The 23,922-nt window shown below is 41.6% G+C and overlaps 1 protein-coding gene across 4 annotated transcripts in view; it reads left to right on the forward strand.

Moving 5' to 3' along the window:
- Positions 1-23,417, forward strand: part of EPB41L5 (erythrocyte membrane protein band 4.1 like 5) — a 52,217-nt gene extending 28,800 nt beyond the window's left edge. For 3 of the 4 annotated variants that reach the window (XM_036386483.2, XM_036386482.2, XM_036386484.2), the window contains exons 17-26: positions 7,837-7,994; positions 8,473-8,567; positions 13,532-13,660; positions 14,206-14,267; positions 14,918-15,028; positions 15,581-15,674; positions 16,606-16,683; positions 17,508-17,549; positions 17,932-18,059; positions 18,567-23,417. In XM_036386483.2, the coding sequence (XP_036242376.1) occupies positions 7,837-7,994; positions 8,473-8,567; positions 13,532-13,660; positions 14,206-14,267; positions 14,918-15,028; positions 15,581-15,674; positions 16,606-16,683; positions 17,508-17,549; positions 17,932-18,059; positions 18,567-18,624 (955 nt within the window). In that variant the 3' untranslated portion in view covers positions 18,625-23,417. The remainder of the gene's footprint in view (positions 1-7,836; positions 7,995-8,472; positions 8,568-13,531; positions 13,661-14,205; positions 14,268-14,917; positions 15,029-15,580; positions 15,675-16,605; positions 16,684-17,507; positions 17,550-17,931; positions 18,060-18,566) is intronic. The other variant, XM_054515362.1, reaches the window with a different exon arrangement.
- The last annotated feature ends 505 nt before the right edge of the window (positions 23,418-23,922 follow it).

The following is a 23,922-nucleotide window of genomic DNA, read 5'->3' on the forward strand; positions in this document are numbered from 1 at the left end:
TTGCCATAAGCATGTAACTCTTTGCTTGGTATCATGGGGTCCAAGGATTTAACCTTGATCCTTAGATAATACAGAACCTTGTAAACTTATATCCTTGTGAATTGTCTTTTGAACCTTCTGAAATAGGCAAGCTGACTTTTCTCATGAGCTTGTGTAGAATGGGAGCTTGAGGAAAATTACACAAGCTGAAGATAAGAGCTTTGATTTCATGTAATCAGAGTATTTGTTTTATGGATTAGATGCATCTCAAAATGAAGAGGATTTGTTTGAAGATAAATGACATGTACATTTATCTATCTTTTCTTAAACTAATTCTACATTGCAAAGCTATTTTCAGTCCAAAAATTGGCATATATCAACCCAGTACTTGTGCACAGATCAACTTAACCTCTTTGGCTTCTCTTGCCTATGGCTTCTCCAAGAAGGGAAATTCTGGCTTCTGCCAGACTCATCAGTCATGGTGGAATGGAGTGACACCAAAGCTCTTATCCTAAGCAGTTTCAGCCCTCAAGAGAAAGGGTTTTTCTCCCATTGTCAGGCATATGAATCTGCTTTGCTTCAGTATCTCTTACAAGTAGATTGTGCCTGTTTCTAACAGTGCTGTGACAAATGTACTTCAATTGTGTAAATTGTATTAATTTAAAGACTTCTAATACTATCAATTTTGAATGATAAAGGGGATGGTTATTCTGCTTTGAGTTGCATTTTATTGACATTTCAATCAGAACATATGATGATAAATGCTGTTTTTCTTTCTTTTACCCTTGATTTATCTAGTATCTGAAATCTGTGCTTGTCTATGGTGGGATCCTGTTGATCGCTCGATTCCTTCCATGGTGGTGGGTGAAAGGTGGTGGCATCTTTCTTCTTCAGCATTCTCAATATGGTTATATTTTTATTCTTTTGGCCTAACTGCAAGATGAGTGCTAGTCACCTGTATTTCCTTTGGTGGAAATGTTTGACTTGGCTCCAGACCAGCTCTTCTTGGGTACCTGATTTGTGCTAATGTTCCTGCTCATGTTTGCAAGGCTGCTGTTGCTTACTGAAATCCTGCTTCTTTGGTTCTGAAGCAGAGAAGGCTCTATAGCCCCTCAGTTTTGGGTTTGTTATGTGTGTTTTTAGGATTGAGAGCTTGAGCCCGTCTGTCTTAACATTGTCCCGGAATCTCAGCTTACATGCCAGCTGCTGCAGGATGTAGTGTTTGTATAGAAGAGTGGGAATGAATGCAAAATATACCTGCATGTAACCCAAAACAGTGTGTCCTAAAGAAAAGAAGCTTCTTGGCAACTGATGCATTTTAATTGAGAGTGCAATGCTTCTACTGTGTCTGTGCTACATTTCCTTGAGACATTGTTAGTGAAAGTAGTTGTCTTCTGGTTTTACTGTGTTCACTGGAAACAGTACTGCCTGCAATAAAAGGCAAATCCAGCTGTAGGAAAAAGGCAACAGTTTGGAGCTGAGTCAGGAATTGAGCTACATTCTGATTTCCTCGATGGGAAGTGGGGTTAGGTTAATGGAATTGCCAGAACATACATCTTTATTGCTGGGGGCTGTGACTTGGCTATTGTGCCTGCAAGGGTGTCTCCACACTGCTAACAAGATCTCCTTTCAACTGCTACTGTCTTTAATTGGCCTGTTTCTGCATGAATTATCTTTGCTTTCTGTCAGAAAAATAGTCTTCTTTTAGAGAGAGCTTGCCAAAGATTGTTGAGAACACCAAAATTTTCTGGCCTGTGGATTTTGTAGATAGTTAGATTGAAGGGGTTTAGAAGTAAGGTCCTGACCTCCTGGGTTTCTGTACTCTGCTTGGCAGATGCCTCTACTGGCTACCTTGCAGCTTAGATCCCTTCCTAATGTCAATGTTTCCTTTAATTTAAAATGTTAATGCTGCAGCTGCCAACAGCAATTTTGCCAGACTGTAGAAAATACTTTGCCAGATAGGAAGGATTTTTTTGCTAAGTTAGGACAGCAGACAGAGCTTTAATATTTACTTCCTTACTATGGGATAAATAGGGAAGGTTTTTTTTTTGCTAGTGGATGTAGCTTTCCCTTAACCACATCCATGAGAGAAATGGTAAAATAAAGGAATGAACTGTTGAGGATTGGAGCCCTCAGTATTCACGGGTCACTTCCTCAGTGTATTTCACAAAAACCAAAATTCTGAATTTACACATGGGTGATCTTTGGATAAATCCTGTTTCTTTTCTAAAGGAGGACTATCCCCAAATGTTAATCATTTACCACTGTTGTGAATCCTGCATGCTTTTCTGCTTGCCTGCCTTAACACGTGTGATCTTCCAACTCAGCTGTCTGCTTGGCTATTCTGGAACATGAGAAGGTGGAATTTGAGCTGAAGGCTGTCTGACCCCTCGATGTGAACAGCAACAATCCTTCCACTTTGTTTAGATTTGGCTCATTAAATCGAATCTTTTACATTAAACTGAAGGAATACCTTTGTTTTAGGAATTTCCTTACTTGAGTAGTTTATGAAGTGCTTTTTTCCAAGCACTTTTTTGATATATGACTGTACCTTTTATCAGCCTCTCTTAAAACATACTGGTGAAGGACCCTAGTGCTACACAGACAACAGTTTACAGATCATTGTCCATTTTTCAAGTATTTTAAAATTCAGCTGTTTTCCATTAATTGCTTACCCCTTCTGCTTTGGAGATGTTTGTGCCTAAAGCCTTCCAGTTTCCTAGCTAGGGGCTCCTGCACAATAATATTTTTCAAAAGACTGAATAAAGTGATGTTCTCCCTTGCACCTCTTTCTAGCTTTTGGAGGAATTCATACCAACTGTGGCAAAGAGTGGCCATAACTGTGCACAGCATTTCTGTGGGTTTGATTTTAGGAACTCTAAATTTAAAACTTACAAGCCATTGTGCTTTCATATGCAAAATTAGAAAGTGAGGTCTTAGTTTGTGTTGTGACCTTTTGTAAAATGGTTCTTTTCCAGCTAAATTTAAATGTTAATGCAAGTTATAGCTGCAGACAGCTTCTTAAATAGTATTAATCCCTTAGTCACCTAAATTGTGGATGATTCGTTTGCTCTACTGTTTGTTTCTGCACAGTAATGTTCATTTCTTCTGAGCTTCTATTTTCTTCTACTTTTTTTTTTCAATTTGCTTTAGAATCTGCACTTCTCAGGCACTTTTAAAACTGGTATTGCTTTAGGTGTTTGCTTCAGGTGTACATTTAGAGCTACCACTTAAACTTGTTTTCTGCAAACAAAATGTGCTGTATACTTGAGGTCTGTTTCTCATTCCCATTATTTTCTCCCATCTGTAAAATGCACATAATTCTTGCTTACTTCTATGAAGTGTTTTGAAAATGAAGTGCTTTACATTTGGGAAGTGTAAGCAACATATACGTGAGAGTCAATTCAGACCTGTGCAGAAACGTGCACGATGCTGTGCAGAAAAGGGTTTATTTGGCAGCGTCCTCATGTGCACCTGCGCTTGCATGCCTCTTCCCTCCCGTATTCACCTTCCAGGAATGCCCCTTTTCCTTGTCTTTTCGCATCAATCTCCTGGCCCTCACCTTTGCTTTACTTTCCCACCCTTTCCCCCTCGTTTCTCGCTGACTAATTTTCCCCCTCCCGCTCCCCACCGCTCCAGGCCCCCCGACGCCGCCGGCCGCTGTCAGCGTGGTGGAGCCGCGTGGGCCCCGCCGAGGAGCCGCGCCACGGACGGAGCGAGCCCCGCGTTGGTGCCCGAGCGCAGCGCCAGGAGCGCGGGGCTGCCCGGCGCTGCCTGCGCGCTGCAGGCCGCCATCACCACGCTGTGACTCGGGGGCCGGCCGCAGCTCGGGACTGCTCCCCGGCACAGGCTGGGAAATCGCCTCCCGAGCTCCCTCTGGGACAAGGACTACGCGCCCGGAGCTGGCTATAGAGGGGCAGAAGCTTTTATTACAAAGGCTCTGCAGATTGTGCTGCTGGTAGTGAGTCTTCAAAGAAAAACGACATATAGACCAGAAGCCACGCATTACTCTTATTTTAAAAACAGTATATATATCTATCTATGTGTGCATATAGATAGATATGTTTTTAAGATTGTGTTAAAGTTTTTCTTAATGAGCGAAAGATCCAGTTTTTTTAGCTGGGTTTGAGAGACATGCAGGAAGTCACATTTATTTTAAAACTGCGTATATGACCAGTGGGTTATAATATGGGTTCAAAAATCTGAGAAATAGAGGATGTAACTGGCCCTTCTTTTGAACCATGATCATGTAAAAATATCTTAAGATATGTGGTTGATCTGAAAACCAACCTTTTTTTTCTCAATAAGACCTCTTCTGAGAAATATTGTTTGGAAATGGAATAGAATTATTTTAAATTTTTTAAGAATAAATTTAACAGAACTGTCAAAAAGGCAAAGAGTAATTTTTTAAATTTTTTTTTGCTTTACAACTTTTTCTTTCTTTTTTGCTTTTCTGGTCCAGTTGAAAAGAAACAGATTTCCTGACAAACACCAGTCCTACCATATGATTCACAAGGTTAATTGTTAAGTCAGAGGTTAAGACTCCAGCTTCATGGGTCAGTGGTATTCTTGGGGGCCTTTAACAACACGAAGAACAAACCTTTACCCTTGAACAAACTTTTTTCTTGTGTTTTGTGAAGTTTGTTGCTTTTAAATTGCAATATTCTTTTCCTATTAAAAAAAAAAGGGAAAATGGTGACAGAGAGCTTTTGAAGTTAATATAGGATTATAGTTAATTATAGTTAATTATGTAGCTTTTAGGATAAAGGTGTTGTTTGAATTATTTTCAAATTATTTCACTATGTTTCAAATTGCCACAGAGCCCAGAAATAAAAAAAACATTATTTTCAGATATCCAGACCTGAAGAACCAAGAAATAAGTGTCAGCGAAGACATAACTTAATATTGCATGAGATATTTTGGCCTCCTCACCCCCACATCTGATGGGGGGAAAGTGTTTGCTAATGAAGTATGTCTCTCTATTTTACAACACTGCTAAAAAAAAAGTATGAACAAGCTGTAAACTAAAGATCTGTGACACCTACCAAGCTAATTGGAACAATCTCTTGTGCTCTTTTTAGTTTTAGGTTTGGAATGGTGGATGTTGTAAACTTCTGGAGTGAAGCAAACTCATTTGTTTCTTTCTTATTTATAAAGTTGCATGAGAATATGCAAATGAAAATAAGTTGTTTACAGTATCGTATAATGTCTGTGTAGTTGAGCGAGAAAAAGACAAGATATCTCACACCACTTTTAACTGAGAGCTTTCTCAGTCATGTTATACACTGAATGCAGTGTGGTACCTATTTATACCAATATATGGGCCAGGCAAAAAGAAGGGTTAATGCATTAGCTACTGCCTTAACTGTGTGAGCTCCCTGAGCATGTAGTGACTTATTAATGTGTTGATAGACCTTTACATGCATTGCAACCCTTCATTATTCCTATATTCATCGTTATTTATGTGGCTTGAACTCCTGGTATCTTTTATCAGCATTTCCCAGAGAATATTTCTTAAAATATGATGGTAGAAGTTGGTTGAAGACATAAAGCCTAGCAGTTATTACTATGCAAAGTTCAAAATATCCCTTTGTGTGTGGGTAAATGCAGGTTTGTGGAAGGCTAATACCTGTTCAGTTCCTGAGTACTGGGAGCTGACTGGTAGAAGCCCTAATTTTCCTGGGAAGCCTTGGACAATTTCCCTTATGGCTGGTGTGCCAGTTTGTGAGTATTTTGTAAGAGGTGTCAGAAATTCTGTGCAGTGATTCAAGTTTTTTGTGCTTTTTGCATTCATGATTGAGCCATTTATGAAGCCTGCCTGGTAATCTTCTTGCTGGTGCTTTGAAGAGGGTGAAGGGTCTGGGAGGCTTCAAAAGTTTTGCTGCTCTTTGGAGAACTCATGCCTGCAAATTCCAGTAGCTGAGGGTCTCTCAAGTACGACTTTCCTCTTACTGACTGCCTGTCTCAGGTGGCTCAGGAGGTGTTTCAGTGGGTCTGAAGGCAAGAGGGGTCAATTCCTACTTGAATCTTGACTTAGGAGGCTTCCTTTAGTTTATCTAAAATTCATTTCATTTCCCTGATGCCCTGTCCTGATGTGAGGTGAAAGTTCCTTCAAACTGTCATGGTGTCAGCAACTTAATGGTGTAGGTAAAATCTGAACTTCTTGAAATGGTGGTCGTATTAAAGATTGGAGACTATTTACAGAAAATTGTCAGAAAATAGGAAGAAAATTGTTGTCTCCACGTGAAGATTATAAAACATTTCGACTCATGTATCAGCAAAGTAAGGTATGGGATTCAGTCCCACTTTCTTTGTTGCCTTAATTGGAAGAGCATCTCTTCCTGTCTATTAGTTCTAGCAATTAAATCTCTGTATCTGTCATTCCCTCTCTGCAAGACTGTGTGCTGTTTGCCTTTTCCCATTAGTGATGCAGAGCCAGGCTGCACAGGAAGTTGAAAAATTTTCCCTATTATTTGCTTTACTAGTAGCTTCTTATTCCACTGCTTTAAGAGAATCAAGCCAGTGGCCTCAATATGCCTCACAGCAATAAATTGACTTAAAATGATTTGTACATTATTAGCACTAGAACAGTGATATCCTGTAATCTGATTCAGAGGTATATATTTAACATTGAAAGAATTCTTTGTGTGCTTGAGCTGAAGGGGAAGGAGTTTTTCCCTGCAGCCTCTGTAGTCACAACCGGACATTGCTTCCAGGTTCCAGGGACTGGAGCAGGGCATGAGGCACTAACCTGGTAGTGGTAAGGGAGAAGCTGGTCTAAACTGTCAAGTAGAAAATGTCTCTTGTCTGTGCTTAAGGGTAGGTTCTATTCTGTTGTGGTGGGTATGGGCTTGATATCATTGTTCTCATATTTGGGACAGGACTTGCAAAAGGGATTGATAGATTTTTCTTAAATCAATATTGCAGCCAAACTGTGATTGTTGCTAGAGAGTGGTTGTTGATTGAGCTGGGCAGCAGTAAAGCTGCAGTTGTGTGCACAGGCTGTCTGATGAACCATTGCATTGTGCAGCAGTGGTTTCTGTGTTTGCTCTTTGGATAGCTTTAGCTGTTTCCAAGCTTTAGAGAGATGTATGAGATTCTTGACTGCTTGCTCAACATAAACATCGTAATATAATTTTTGTTTTTGTAACTCTTTTTCCTTGTTCATTGAAAATAGAGCTCATAGGGCAAAATTAAAAGGAGACATTTCCATCAGAAACCAAGAGAGGTGAAACAAGTGATCCTGACAGGGTACAGAGTACACGCTGTGGTTCACATAAAACACTGTGACTGCTAAGGTTTCATTCATTGCTCTGCCTAAGTTAACAAAACTGGTTCTAGGTATGCCTGACCATAAGTGTCAGAGCAGTCCTGTGCAGTGCACCCTTCTGCCCTCTGTTCTGCTTACCAGTGGTGGGTGAAGTGCTGCACAAACAGCTTTTTGTGATACCAACTTCCCTTGCCCTAACTTTTCTTTTTTTCTTGTAAAATCCTAAAGGGTACATTAAGTTTTTTAGAAAAACTGCAAGTGTTTGTTCCAAAGAGTGTATTTCATGGATAAAAACTTCCCTTCTTCTCTCTTCACTTTTTCCACTGCTATGTAATGACACAGCAGGCAACATGGACCTGTTCTGTTAAGAACTCTCTTATACAAATATGAAATGTTCCCTTTTTCATGTTTCTTAAGCTCGCTGAAAACCAATGTCTGTTAGGTACCTGAAACAGTTTTTCTAGATTGTGGCTGATCAGCAGAAGACAGCTTTAAAAAAGACATTGCATGTGTTAAAGCTATTTCTTGTTACAGGAAGAGTGGTAACATGATTGTGCGTCTCTCTGCCCATCTTTCTGCCCTTGCAGCATACCTCTTGTTGATTTGCTAGACAGCACAGACTTGCCAGAAACTTGTGTGGATGATGCCCTGGGCCGTCCAGTTGTTGGCTTGGCAGCAGGAGATTCAGAAGAGGCTGTTAGTCCTGGCACAAAGGAAACTGCTGCAGACAAAGCAGACTCTGATCGTAAGCAAACTGACAGATTTTTCCATATTGTGATGTGTGAGATCAAGATGAAATAATAGATTGATGTGAGATTGTTTCCTTACGAAAAATGCAGGATTGTATGCATAAGGACAGTTTTACCTATTACTGGAACAACAAGGACAGTGATACAAGTAAAATGTCAGTTCTACATTGGATGTGACTTTGTCCACAAATACAGTAAAGTGCAACCATCTAAGCAATTAACTCTGTGTTTTGTTGCTCACTGTGAGGATGGCTGGGTCAATGAGCCCCCAGGAGTGCAGTGTTGTCGTTTGGTGCACACAGTCTGCAGGCTTGAAATTTGCACCGAAGCTTGAGCAAGTAGATTGTTCCCCCATCCCTGTGCTTTTTTGCACAACTCCAAAATTATGTAATTAGTATTCAGGAATAAGGCAAGTTAAAAGTCAAATAAGTCCATGGAACATTAGGAAGATTATACCTTTTTTGTCTTTTTCAGCATTTGAAGACACATTCCTGAAACTGAAACAGCTGGAGACAGAGCGCAGCAGCCCCGTGCCGACTGAGCGTCCCAATGTAAACATAAACATCCAGGTAACTGGCCTCCATTCCCCTGCTACAGTCCTGGATCTTGTTCAGATCCTTCTGAAAAGCCTTCTACTTGCCTTGCTCTGTTTGCAATGAGTGAGTCATACTGGGGGATAGCAATGGAAATACAAATGCTTTATGATCTATAAACCTGTGTGTGACAAGGCAGTGAGATAAAGATGGGGGCAGAGGTGCATGTGTGCAGACTTGTACCCTGGTGAGATTTTCTAAAATCAGTGGGAGTAAAAGGCATAAATGCTTGAAATGTTTGTCAGTTGTCTTTATCTGTAGGTTACTGCCTGCATGGTGTTGGGTAGTTCACCACCCTCTGTCTGGAAGGGCTGAGCTGCTTTCCTGGCATTTTTCAATTCCAAGAAGAAGCATCAAAACCAAGATGCTTTATTTTGAGTCAAGTTTGCTGATGATCCATCCCTCCTGTTAAGTGGCCAGTTTGTACCTGCTCTCTGATGTAGGTGTTGGTGTTTACACAAAGAGGAGTTGATATGGTTTGATTTACTGCTCTCAAATCACTCTGAGCAAGCCAGGCTGCACTTCACGGGCAGCTGAGCCAAGTACAAGCCTGAGTGCCCTGAACAGGGTGGGGGTTCTCTTCTCCCTCCTTCCTCTTCAGCTTCCCTCTCTCCTCTCTCACCACCAGGAATCATTGCAGGTTTTACTGAACAAATATATCTACAAACTGGCAAAACATTTTTTCCTGCCTTTGTTTTGAACTTTTTGTCGAGGTGCTGGGTTTCTTTAGGTTTTTAGTTTGCTCTTTAAGTTGGTAAATAATGAGTTAAATAGGTTCAGGGAAGGGGTCAAAGAAATGCCAGGGCCATAGTGAAAATAAGTGCTGTTGCTAGAAGGGATGGAGAAGCCAGGATCCTCCCTTAACAACAGCAGTGAACTTTGATAGATTCACTGGTTATCAGACAACTACCTCCAGACAGGATATTCTTCTGTGTTTTTTTAATGAGCTTTAAAAATGAAATTTATTTTTCATTACTCTGCTTTCTTTGATGCAAAATCTTTGGGAGATTTTTGTGTTTTGAGCAAGCAGCGAGAGTGAAACACCTGGCAGTGTTATCTCTGTTTAGGCTACCCTCCCTTGCAGGGAGGCCCGAGGATTTATCTAGCTCTGAGTGAAGCAGCTATGATTTTTCTTGCTCCCTCAATAGTAACAGGAACCAGGTGCCAGGAGAGGTGTTCAGCAGTGTGTGTTTGAGCTAAGCCCATTCCTAAGCGTTTGTTTTCCACCTCCAAGTGAGAGGAGGCTGCTGCTGTGGGTGGTGCTGCAGGCTGCTTGGCTCATGTCCCCTTTAAGGGCTGCTGTCAGGGCTGCCTGGTGCACCTCTCTGCTTGGTGAGTGCATTAAAAAGATTACCAGGTCTCTAAGAAGATTAGTCAGTAGACTGTCAGTCCTGTTATGCTGAAACACTGCTTCTACATAAACTAAAGCAAACGAACACAGTGTATTCAAGAATATTTTAGCCTGTTGAGCTGCACTTTAGTTCAGACAGAGAGAGGGAAAAACATTTAATTGGTTCATTGAAGAGAATGGCCTGGACCTGTTTCAGAGGTTTTTAAATTGTGGCTGATTTATAATAAGCAAGCTAAGATTCCTGTAATGAGCTAATCTAACAAACAGCTGCCAATACAGAACAGTCACAGTCATCCAGCTGCTGTCACATAAGGTGCCAAGGAACTTCAGAGGTTATAGATACTGGGAGGACAGTAATCTGATTAGAGAGCAAGAACATTTGCATAACAGAGAATTATGGATCTACAGTATGCCAATAGGTAATAAAACACAGTTCAGCTTTCAAGAAGGAAGTGCAAATTATATTAGGAAAATGTAAGAGTAGATCATTGGAGGTTTTTTTAGGGTAGAAGAGACAGAATAAAACTTTTCCACCTATGATGTAGTTTACCAAGAAGTCACTTGAGAGTGTTTGTTTAAAAAAGATAGACAAAGATTAGAGACTCTCTGCATACTTGAAATTCCCAATGCTTCAGATTGCAAAGATATGTAGGTTACAGTAGCACCAAATGAGCACGCCCTTCAGAGAGGAAGGTTAATGGTTTGAAAACCAGTCCTGAAAAGAGTGACCTAAAAGTCACCATTAAAAATTCTGTTTCCTGCCTTTGAAGGCTGCTTTAGAAAACATAGAAGCTTTCATTTATGGTGTTTGTTATAAAATGTACCTGTGGGCTCTTCTCCTGTACTTACTTTTCTTCTTAATCTGTTAGTAAAAGTGTTTGTGCTATCCTCTTCTGGCGGAATTGCATAAGACTGCAATATATCTGCTAAAACCTTGCAATAAGTTTAGATCCTGGAGCTTGCTATTATTTCAGAGGGAATGCAGTATTACAGCATTCTCTCTGAAGGTGTGTGATTACAAATTTCAGCACATGCAGAAACTGTTACAGTACATAAGAGGTTTGGAAAATGCATTGGGAGAAAGTGTTATCTTTCTACTCCTGAAGGCAGAGCTGCATCCTGAACTTCATGACACTGTTATATGCCAACTCACTTCAGCTTTGTTAATTAAAAATCTTTAACTGTTTTCCATCAGGAGATAGAGATGGCCTGACAGCCATCTTTATGTAATTCTATGCTTGCAATCAATCAATCCTGATTGATTCCTTTGATAGGGAAATATTTATCTAGCTACCCTGTTCTTCTAGAGAAAAAGAGGAAGCCAGGGAATGAATGGCTTCATTTTTCTCTGCTGCTCACTGCCAAAATCTGTTGGGATGGAAGAATGAGACTTTGTCCTGTTCCCAGCTTTCAGTAGTGCAGTGACCAGATCTGGCAAAGAGAGCAAATAGCTTTAAATACACCAGTGCTCTGCTTTCATCAGCTTCTGAAGGGAAATGAACAATAGAGGTTCACCCTGTTTGCCCGTCTTCAAAGTCTGCTCCTGAGTCAGAAATACAAGGACGTGAGGGTTTACTTTCTCTGAATTTGTTGTGATCTGTAAATGCATGGAAGTTGGTTCAAAATGTACCTGTATTAGGCTCCATCTTCCTGCACAAAGTGAGTTTTAGTGGCACTGGGAACAGAACTCAAAAGCACAAAGGGTTGGGATCACATGCCTTGTTACTGCCTTTAATCTTTCCTTGCCTTTTTGCATCACTGCCTAGCTCCATGTTTTAATTGAAGAACACAGTACAAGTGTAGTTTGTCTGGTCCATGGAAACAGCAAACGTTCCTAATGAGCTGGAATAATGACAAACCCCCGCAGCTTCAGCGTTTTGTGTGAACACCTGAAATGTCTTGTAAATTAGACATCTGGAGGCATTAGCAGGTGCTGGATACTTTTCCCTCTAGCTACATGCTTTTTTCATTAAAAAACCTGTAAGACACCTATGCTTTTTTCAAGTGCAAAATAGGGTCGAAAAAATGGATCATTAATATTGAGGGAAATGCTTCCTTGGTGGTAGGAAATTTATGCTCTATTAAATTAAAATATTCTGTAATTGTGCTAAGCTTTTTCAAAAGTAGGGAGTCTAATTGTTAATAGACTAGAGTGACCTAATTAAATTGATTTTTCAGGTGGAGGAAGCTGAGAGGAAGTTAAACAATAAAATGGTACTTCAAGCACCAGTGTACTGATGTGCTCAGTTAAAATGATCTGATTTATTGTATTAGTGGAATAATGCATTCAAAATCCTGTACAGGTAGTGTCACACATGGCATCTGCTTCAGTGAGGTCCAGTAAAGACTTAAAGATTATCTCAGTGGGTGCTGCAGCTGTATAAATAATAATAATTTAGTTGTAATTATTCCTTTTGGTAATTCCAGCAACTTCTCTGAAATAAAAGTACTTAAAAGTACTGTTGGTCCTCATAGCTTTTATGCTGACAGTGACCCTTGAATATTTTGTGAAGTTCATTGCTGACTGGGTCAAAATTTGAAAATGGATTCTCCTTTAGATAGTCTCCTAAGATCTTGTTTGGATATCCCAAAAGGCGATTTACAAAGAGACAAAAAAAAAAGAAAATGTTTTTCCCCTCTCTAAAGACAAAATAACTACAAGTTCTCAGCAGTGTCTCCAGGGAATGTAGAGATCTGACAGTGGATGGAGAGCTGTGGGGGGACAGGTGTTCACCTCTTTTTAACTCCTCTGTTCTGCTCTTCTCTTTGCAATGTGCTCCATTCCTCCTGGGCACGCTGCAGTTGGTGCAGGTGGCAGTGCAGCAGGGTTGTCCCTGCTCGGGGCAGTCCTGCAGCACAGGGGGAACAGCCTGCCCTAGACCGTGGCATATGGTGAGGAAAGCAGGACTCTGTCTCCCCCTGCTGAGTCATACCCTCAGAAGGAAGGTCACAGGGTTTAGTTTTCACTCAGCTAATTAACTTCTGCCACTATTCAAATAGCAATTAGTAGATTGAATGCTTAATTAACATTTTATAATTAAGAAATGAAATTCTCATAATGAAAGATACTGTAGTGAAAGGTATCTCGTTCTTACTTCTCTTCATTATGTATCTGGCTGCCAGTTTGCTCTGATATAATCAGTGGTGGGAGAAGTAGTTAGTAGCACATTAATTAAACTCTTGGTCTAACTTACAAGTGGATTTTAAATTAAAAATCTTCCCAACTTGCATTTGAGAGTAAATGATCAACTTTTACTTAGGCTACACTGACCTGATAAAATGGCTGTTATATTAATCTCCTCTCAGTAAACTAGGCTGCAGTTTTAGGATGCACTTCATTTCTTGCACACTGTATTTTTAGCACAGCAGTTTGCATATCCATATTCAAGCATTGTGCTTTTTTTCCTTTATGTGTTGCTTAACATTATAAATGAGTTCCAAAATAAAGGAAAAATTGCTTTTTCATTTCAATATAAATCTGCTGACTTCTCTTTGGCTTCAGAGCCTTGTTATTTAGAGATGTTGATAAACTTCCACCCAGACTTGTCCGTGTGGAAACTGCTTCTGATAAAGATGTTTTCCTGTCTAGGATGAAGTGGTGAAGTTGACAGATAAATGTCTTAACAATGCAATCGAGAGCCCAATGGTAGCAGCCAAGTGGCTTCCAGCAGATCTCAAAAGCAATATCCTGAAGGCCCAGGCAGAAGCAGGGCACAAGGTAAATACTCGACTGAGCAGAGCTGTGACGCTCTCAAATGTTTTATTTCTCTTCAATTGCCTGGTGTTGGAGAAGGTACCTTGCAGATAAGGGTGTTCCAGGAGCCTTGTCCAAGGCAGAGTCAAGGGCTTCTCACAGTGATAATGGTTCTGTACTGGAATGGTTGCCCAAGGAGGAATTTCTGTCCTTGATGATACTCAGCAGGTAACAGGACAAGACCGTGTGTAAGCCCTGGTTTGAGAGGTCATTGAGACAGGTAACCTCCAGAGGTTGCCTTCTAATCAAGCAATTAAGTCACTAAGACTGGGCTTTTTGCATGTTGTAGTAAATTCCTTACCAAATAACAGTATTTTATTTGGTTTTGTTGGTGAACTGTTTTTATTTCTGCACTGAAGTTGTCATGGAATTGATGTTCTAAGTCCCTGAGTTGTAGATGAACAGCACTTTTTTGTGCTGGGATAGAGACTCTACTGTGAATCTCAGAACTGACACAAGATGCAAACAGGTATCACAAATGTCTGTCTCTGTTCATTTCTTCTTCTCAGGTTGGAAAAGATGACAGCATGACAGGTGTCAAGAATTCCAATATTCAGGAGGCTGCTGCCAGGTAGTGAATAGATTTGTAAGAAACATGTCATTTAGTTACCTCACTGCAGAACTGAGAATCTGCAGTTTAGTGTGGTCTGCCAGTGGCTCAGTCACCATTGCATTTTACCTTGCATAGGGTACCTTAACCTCGTGAGTGTGAAGTGGTTTTGAGAAGAAAACCAGGATTATAACTGCTAAGTGTTATTATATACAAGATAATACAGATGCTCTTTATTCTCCCATACCTGATGACCATTGTTAAAACAGCAATTTCAATCACTAATTATTTCTGAAATGTGAACAACTTCGGTGTGGGGAGAGGGGATGAGTCTGTTCACAGTAGATGTTTTCTAGTGGAGGAAAAGAAATTGTATACAAACTCCTGCAGTGCCAGTTTCCTGAGAATTACTAAATATGAAATGATTGCAGGTCCAGTGGGACAGCAGGAATTAAAAAATGTAAAAGGTTACCACATCTAACTTCTTGACCATTTGTGACGATGCACATGTGGCACATCTCAAAGAGCAGAGGGTGATACTGTAAATAAAATGTACAAACAAAATCTACATTAGCAGTCCCAAAACTTTGTTGTAACAAGTGATTCATAAAGAGCTTTCCATGGAAGGTTGTACCTGTTTTCTCTTTTTGTTTTTTGTTGGTTTGTGCCAGGAACCTTATCCTGTCAGGCAAATCACAGAGCAGTCCCCCAGCAACCAGTCCAGTATTTCAAGATCCAAGAGAGCTGCTGAAAGCAATCCCTGCTTCAAACACCTTTGTTCCGTAAGTGACTCTGGAGAAACATGGTTCTGGGGTAAGGGGACCACGTACAGGGTATGATGAGGGCTGAAAAGATGAGGAACAGTTGCTGAGCATTTCGGCTACATCTAACTAGGTTTAGGGATGCATTTTTAATTACCGTTGCAGCAGTTAATCAGTGGGCCAGGCCTCGGGGTGAGTATCCTTGCAAGCAGTAAGAGAATCTCTCTCATCTTGTGAAAGGACTGAGATTCCTGACATCCTGCTGCCCCTGACTCTAAAGAGGAAGATAAGAGGATGACAGGAAAGGCTTCAGGCAAATTAGACACAGGGGCTGAAGAAACTCCTTTGAGATAGAAGACATGGATACCGTTGGGTCTATGCACAGCTGTAGCTGGAGCTGTGGGAGAGAGCAGTAATCTGTGGAGGTAGTTGGAAGGCATTTACATCAACATACGAACACCAGTCTTTTGTCTGCCTCCCTGGAACTGGTGTCAAGGTTTTGAGCTGTCCGGGAAGCAGCCCTGTTCCATGCTATCCGGGCAGAGTGCTAATGAGGATGTTTTCCCCTTTCAGTAATACCTTGAATGAGGACAATGCTGACTCTAACCACGAGGACCTGCTAATTCCAGCTAATCTGGCTCCAGCTGAGGAGGCCGCTGTTTCAAAGGTATCACCACCTGCCAGCCTGGAAGGTTTCTGTCACATTCTGAGTTCTGATGCCTCCAGGCAAGCCCAGCAGACCTTGCTGCATGCCTCTCATAGCTCTGTGAATGCCAGCCGCTGGGGAATGCCAGAGAGTGCTTTCTGAAGCAGGCAGGGACACTGCACAGATCTTTCCAAAGGCCATTTCTGCGTGTCCTTTCCAGTTCATGGCATAACTCTTATTTTTCTGAACTGGTTATTTTTCTCACACTGGAGGGAGCCCCTTGCATCCCAAGGATTTCATGCTCCAGTAAGAAGGTGGTAGGGATGAAATTCTGACATAGGCAGTTCCCATCAAAAGAACTACAGAAGGAAAAGTTTAAATTTAGATGTTCATTTGTTATGTTCTAGTTACCTTAAGGTATTTTTAACTGGATTCCATGAAGAGCACAAATTCGGGGATTAAAATTTCTTTTGTCCCTCTCTAGAAGTAAGCAGAGTCCATCCAATAGCATTGGACCTGTGCTGCCTTTACTTGAGCCGACTGACAGGTTGTTCTGGATGACCAAAACATCCTGCCCTGTAGCTGTTTGGCCTCTAAACCAGTATTACATAGTTGATCCCACTGAATAATCATAAATTTCACTGAATTAAACACCCCACTCTAGACCTTGCTGAGCTTTCAAATGGTGCATACCCCACCTTCACAGAGGGGAGGGGACAGTTTCACTGCCTTGCTTACAGTAGCAATCATGTTTTTTCCAGTACATTAATGAGAATAAGGGAAATCAAAAGGCTATTTTTAAAGATCAAATGGAAAGACGTGAAAAAATAAGCCTGATAAAAAGTAATGTTCATTAAAGATACTGGTCTATAACTCAGGAAGCCACTAGAGTATTCAGTAGACCTGTGTGGTTGCTACTGGGAATTCAATTCAAAACTGATTTATTCCATAGAGCACTCCAGATGACCAGGACGTTTCCTTAACATCACTGACAGAGAATCTAATTGACTTTACAGAAGCCACACCTCGGGTAAATGTATTTCAAACCCAGACTTTTTCCTTTGCACATAACAGTGATTTTTACTCATGGACTCTTCTCTGGCTTTAGTGTCTGTCTGCCAGGCTTGGATCTGCAGCAATGGAAAAAAGTGATGGACAGGGATCACTGCTCACATGGCCCCCACCTGCAGGGTGGCTGGTGTAGGGATGTAGATGTGACAGCTTTGCAGGGAAATGAAGGAGCCTGGAGAGTGAACCTGTATGTGTGCCACAGGAAGCTCTAGTACTGTTTTAGTAGAGCTGCAAGTGCCAGCCTGCTTCTCACACTTAATAAGGGATATGTAAGAGTTCAGAAATACATAATTCAGAAATTATATTTTGAAGATGTATGTACATGTGTATATGTCTGTGTATATATAGATATACACACAAATACTTGATTAGTAAACTTGTAATACTAATCAAGCCTTATATAGATAAAAAGAAATCTCTTGTAATCTATGCTGGCAAAAATGAGTTCTATTGTATGCACCAAGAGAAAGGGGGAAGTAGGAGGACTTTTGAACTCTTCACAGTAGTGTCCTCTGGATTAAGATTGTCCACAAAGCACTAAAAGATGATGGATTCTTGCCTTTGGAAGGGAGCACTGAGTTGAAACTGCACCCAGTGAGTGTCTGGCTCTGTGCTCAGTGGGTGCCACATCTCCAGTTAATCACTAGCGTGATTCAAAGGCTAACAAAGGGCAAATATCTGAGATTGGTTTGGGGGAGGTGTTGTTTTGGGAGGTATGCTATTTTGACAACGTTTCTTAACTGCTTTCAACCTTTTAATTGAGTTTTTGTTTGCTTTTTGTAGGTGTCTTCTCAGCCCATTGTAACACCGAGGTGGATAGTGCCAGTGAGTTACTTGACCATTTCTTAAAGAAAAAAGTGAAAGCTTTTGTCATGATTAAGAAACAGGAGTTCAAGTTAAATAATAAAATACAATAATTTTTAATAGTTTGATCTGGTACATTAATTTATAGACCTTCAAAAACAAAGCAAACTAATTCAGCTGGAGTAAATCAGACAACATACCCTTTTAATAGTTAAACTTCATTTTTGCTGTATTGTACTGCAGGTAAATGCCATAAATTTCTTAAAGAATTTGTATTAGTAAAGCCCAGTCTGGAGTTTAATGAATCCTATTTTTGCCGTTTATATGTAAATCATATTGAAATGTTAGCTTGTCTTGTCCTGGCTGGTGTTTTGAGTTTCTTATCTCATTCTTCCCCATTCAGACTGGACTGATTTCCAACGGGCCTTTGGGAAATAACGTTGCCTTATCTTTGAAGGCAGTGAAAGGCAGCACAGAGACCCTGATGTCCTCAGCTGGGCTGACGCCATCCCAGCAGGCACCTGAAGTGAGGTGAGCTCACTCCACAGGTCTGTGTGGGCACTCTTACTGCTTCCACTGATATAGTTACAGTGGCCATTTAGACATAATGCCTTGTTTTGCTGTGCTAATAAACTGTAGCTCTGTCTCAGTTTATAGCATTTCAAGTATGACAAATGAATGGATGTGTGTATGTTAATTCCAAGCTATAAGAGTGTCAGAAAACCCAACTGGTAGAAGCCTTTTCCCTTGCTATTCCATTCTGCCATGCTGGTGAGGCAGAATGATGGCAGTGGCAACCACCCTTGCAGTGACCACCTTTAAAGAATGGCAGTGGTGCTACTGCTGCATTGTTTAAATTTATTCTGTTTGCTCTGCTGCAGTTGTCCATTAGAAAAGTTTGTCTGTTGGTCTCATTAGGTTACATGGGGAACAGCCATGAATGCTCTCTGAAGCAATACTCCTCTCTTGTAATGCATCATGGCAGACCTTTTTGGAGGAATGTATTTACAGAGCCTTATTTTTTTTCACCCCTTTTAGCCCAGTTACTGAGGATGCTACAGTAAGAACAAAATGTTTACTCACCACTGAACTCTGAAAGAAGGAGTCTCTGAAACTCTCACCTTGTAAAAACTCAAATCTTCTAACATGTCTTCATGGGATCCTTCCAAAAGACTTGCTTGGGATCAAACTCATTCTGAATGGGAGTCAGACAGCCAGCTGGTTTGCCAGGATATCCAGGAAGAGGCTTCTGCATTTTTCACAATAACTGGAACTGCAGCCTGAACTGGGATGTAAAACCACATGCACATTTGATGTTCTCCTTCAGGAGAAGTGAACTGTCACACTGGCGCTAGTTCTGAACTGAGGAAAAGAAAGCAGCTGTGTCCTGCTGGTGCTGGTTGATTGTTCCTTACCCTGAGCTGGCTCTGGTGCTGTAAGGTGTCGCAGAGCTCTGGGGTGTGAGCTGGGGCCCTGATGGCTGCGGGATAATGAACGTCGCAGGGATGAGGAGAACTCGCAGGGCCACCTCGTGGCCGTGCCCTGCACAGGGCTCTCCGTGGTGGTCACTGTCCCTCCCGCACAGCCAAGGACATTTTCTTCTGTGTGATTATTCTCTCTGGTTTTCCCTAGTTGTACCAACACATACTCTCCTTTTTGGCCTTAACCCCCTTAATAATCCTTGCACACCCGTTACAGTACCTGGAAAGCATGAGAATCTAGTCCATCAGTGACCAGCTGTGTAGGCTGGATTTGAGCTGCTGCTCACTGCAACCAGGAAAATGGAAATTACCTGCCAAACAGCTTGTAGCATTAGCAGAATACAGCAGAAGACTTATACTGATGATTTCATTTTCTACATGATTCAAATACATGCATTTTAGACTAGAGATCTGTATGTTTTAAGAGCCAAAGCAGTGAAGGTGTGAGTGCAGCTTGCTTCAGGAATTGCTTATTGATTAGTATTATAGTCTTCTAGGACTAGAAAGGAAAACAGTTTTCTTGTTTCTCTTCATGCTGTTTCTGGGTGTTTTTTCCAGACACTGTGCTTAAGGTATACTTACCAGGTATTTTTGCAGCCTGAGGATACAACTGGATCAGTTTTTAACGCCACTTTGAATCCTGTTCCAAGTGTCATCTAATAGTTGTATGTGGAACAAATAACAGAAAGACTAGGGTGAAAATAGGAAAAAAGGATTAAAAATTCCTTTAAGCAATTCACTTATTTGTAGAAGGAAGGTAAGAGCACACACTGCATAGTGTGAAGGCATTTGGGTGCCCAGGTGAAATTTGGGGTACAGTGCATACAGTTCAGAGATCATTTGAGCTCTGGGCAGCAGTATCATCACATGGACCCTGGTGATGTAGCCTGTGAAAAAAGTAATGCAGAGTCACAGGGAGGAGAAACAAAGATGATGAATCCCACATCTAACAGAGAAGCACAGATAAAACAACTGTGATCTTTCTTTCTGAGGAAGAGGTTTGAACCTGTGACTGAGGCTGGAGGGTGTTTTCTGCATAGTGCTGCTGTTTGTAGATACTTACATGCATGTGGTTATTAGAAACAAACTTAAATGTGAAAATTGGTTCTGGATCCTGTATGCACAACTTCATTTCTGCCCATTGGCTGCCTGCACGGTGTCTCAGTGTAAACAAAGGTTTGGACCAAACTACTATGAGCTGTGCAGGTAAGCTGGGCCTAGCGAGGCTGCTGCATTCAGGCCGAGGTGTTCAAGCTGCTGTTGCTCTCGTGCTCTTCTTTGCAAGATGCTGAATGAGTGTTAAGGGAGAAGCCACGTGGATTTTACATGACCCACTGCCACGTCTCAAAACCCCTGAGGCCTTAACAGGAACGTAGGGACCAGAGAAAGCTCCTAGGACTGACATACCGGAGTGACTCTGCAGGCAGTGATTTGCAGCCATTGCCTCAAGAGCCAGGATTTCAGGATTAGTGGCAGGTGCTGCAGGTGCCTCTCCAGCCAGCACCAGGGCAGCACACGGCAGGTCCTGCTCCCGCACTGCCGGATGAGCGGAGCCACTGCCCCTGCCAGGCACAGGACTCCTGCTCCCAGCCCTTCAGCTCTCTCATTGCTACTTTCAGTTGAGTATTGGCTTTTTTTATACTTTTAAGTCTCAGCCTTACTGCTTTTTAAAATGTAGAAGATTCCTGATTCGAATATCAAATGTCTTAGTCTGGATTAATAATGCAGTTGCCAGCAAAGTTCCTGCAGGAAAAGGGAAGCAATGGCTGCAACAGTCTGCTTTCTGCACAAAGCCAGGACTGTGTGTGGAAACTTGGCACTTGCTATTCATCTGTTTGCTCAGCAGCTGAGCTGGCATTCACCAGCTACATGTGTTGGGTTTGTAAATAGACAGAATGCAGTAGCATTTTCTTAGGCATGTTTGATATTTGGCTCTTCCCGTTGGGTTCAGGAGCTCTGCGAACTGTCAGCTTGAATCCCTCCCAAAACTGGAATAACAGAAGTTTACAGTTTTCCAGCACTGTGTGTTGAATACCATCCTTAGATTCCTCCCAAGCCATCACAGCAAATAACAAGTAAATAGCGTGTGGTGAGTGTGTCCCCTGAAATCTAAATGGTTCCAAATAACCAACTGTTATTTCAGCATGGTCAGGATAGCCGGGTTTGGAGGGGAATGTTGTGATTGCATACATGCACACACACAGAAACTTCAAAGGGGCGAGGCTTTCCTCGATTTTCAGAGGACTAATATTTGAAACTTCACATAAAAATGCAAACATTTCAGCTGGTAAATTGGGAACTTGCAAAATCTTATAGATTTGGGGCTACAAACCCAACTCTTCCCAGCAAAATCTGATACTTGGAGCAACTATTCACTCAATTTACCTTGATGTAGCTTACTTATCTAACCAAATCATTGCTTGTGTAGGGAGCCTGGCGAGACCAAGGTGACACAGGTTTGTGATCTGAACATCCTGCAGTTTGGCATCACTGTTCTGGTTTGCAGCTAGAACTACTGTCTTGCAACATGACTGCCTAACAGGTAATGTAGCATTCCTCATCACCTGCATTTTATCAAACACAAATAGGGATAATAGTTCCTACAGTTAGTGTTATAAAGTATCAGTTAATGCCTGTGTGCTACTGAGAAAAAAGGATTTTCCTGCCTTTGCTATACTATTGATTGATTGGCTATAGGGTCCAAGCTTGTTCTTAAAGTCTATTTTTTGGTATTTATTTAAAGAGATTTATAAATAAAGCTTTTGTGTGAATTTGGTGTCAGGATGTTGGCAGGTCTGCCAACCACTGAAAAGCTGTAAGAGTTGACAGGAGTGAATGAATGAATGCTAAGTGATTGCATCTGAAAGTAGAAGTGATTTTACTCCAGTCACATTCTGTGACCGGAGTAAAAGGTTTTATAGAAATCTTGGTGTTTATAATAACAGCATCCCTGCCCTTATCTCAGACTGATTAACCTGAGAGAGATGCAGTTCAGTCTCACCCATTTAGGACCATCAGAGTCTGCATGTGCTGTGTGTATTTACAGGCTTAGGAAATGGGCATTAAATTGTGGGAGTTGAGGCTTTCATACACCAGAATTAAGGAAATCTCTTCTTTAGTTCAGTGGTAATAGAGTTTAATATTAGGTAATTTATAGCACATAAATTACCTACTTACCTGTTAATCAGTCATGGTTAATGAATTAGCTTGAATGTATTTGATTTTAAACTTAAATTTTTCTCATACTTTGTCAAAGACAGACAGCTATGTAAGATAATTTTGGACAATTTTTTGGACACAACTTGGGCAAGAAAATTTGCAGCCCTGTTAGAGCAGCTCAGGTGAACAATGCAGCTATGTGTGGGTCTCTATACAAACTGTTTGCAGTCCTTGCCTGCTCTCCCTTTGTCTGCACCCTGCTCCTTCCTTCTCGTTTCATGAAGCAAAGACGTACTCTTGGGATGAGCGTGTCCTTCACAAACAGCACTGGATGTATTTTTCACATTGTGAACGTTTTCTGGTACAACCCAAATCTACTGGTGAAGTGATAGCAGCTAGCAGCCAGCTAGCATTTAAAGCTCTGTCTGGGCACATAGTGTTTCTGAGTTTAGGAAGCTGTAGTATCTATATACATATATATATATATGTAGCTGTTAGACACTGTAATGTCACAGCTTTCAAATGCAGCTGGACAATCAACTTTTCAACCAAAAGATAGACCAATATGTACTAATGGCCTTTCAGTGACACAGGGGTGATCCGGGTGTGTTTGCTCCAGGTGTTGGCACCACAGACAGGAGTGCAGGGCCCTCCCCACAGTGCCGGGCAGAGGCAGAGCTGCAGTGGCTCCGGGCAGTGCTGCTGGGGATGCTCAGCACGGCCCCTTAAAGCCAGGCCCGGCTCGGTATCACAGGCGGCTCCGTGTGGCTGCTGGCCTGAGGAGCAGGCACTGCTGGCAGCGCTGCCACACCCTCAGGGCCGGGAGCCACAGGATTCTCCTGCGGAATTCACCTCCTTTAGACTGCTTGGCTTGAGCACTCTGCTCCATAAACACACACACCACCCCCACCTATATAACTGGACAAACTTATTTTTAAAGTACATAAGAATATTTTTTTAGCTAGATTTGTTTTGTTAAAGCCGCACTAACTACTGTATTTTTACTTTTTATATGTAAAGCTTGGCAATAGCTCTCAATGTATAATTTATTTGTTGGGTTTTTTATAAAACAAAGTGCACCCTCTTGCTTCTGTTTCACAACACTGGTGACGTATGAACTGTCTTAGGCACTGCACTGAGATCTGTATTGAAACTGTACATGGGAACAAGTAGATTTGTAGTCCACTCAACCCAGTCTTGGAATGTTTGTACTGTAGTTTTGTCTTAAATACACCATGTCAGTGCAAAAGTCTTGCAGAGTCATCTTTGGGCCCCCTGTGTTAAATGGCACAGCACTCAGAGGTGGGTTAGCTGGGGCTTGGGACACTGGGTTGCTGCTCTAAACTTAGCCTGTTGTCAGTTAAAGTGTAACTTAGGACGGCACCAAAGCTTGCAGGTAGATGCTAAAGAATTAAATGCCTTTTTTCCAACAGAGCTGAGAGTGTCCAGGAGGACTGTCAGGTGTGCAGTGCCTTTGAAAGGCAGCCCCAGGCGTGTGGCCAGAAGGAGAGCCCGAGCTGCCCAGTGTGGTTCCAGTGCAGGCCAGTTAACCAAGCACCCTCACTCCAGTCTCCAGCCAGGGACTGGGCTGTGCTCTCAAGTGCAGCAGCACTGATGATTGATTGTTTAAAGGGAACTGTTTACTCCCAAGCCCTGACTTTGGCTAAATGCTAAAGATGGTAGCAAAGGGCAACTAAACCCTTTGATCATCTTTGTTTCTCAAAAACTATTTGGAAAGTATCAAAAGGAAGAGA

Source organism: Molothrus ater, chromosome 7, assembly GCF_012460135.2.
Source record: "Molothrus ater isolate BHLD 08-10-18 breed brown headed cowbird chromosome 7, BPBGC_Mater_1.1, whole genome shotgun sequence".
Lineage (NCBI taxonomy): Eukaryota > Metazoa > Chordata > Aves > Passeriformes > Icteridae > Molothrus > Molothrus ater.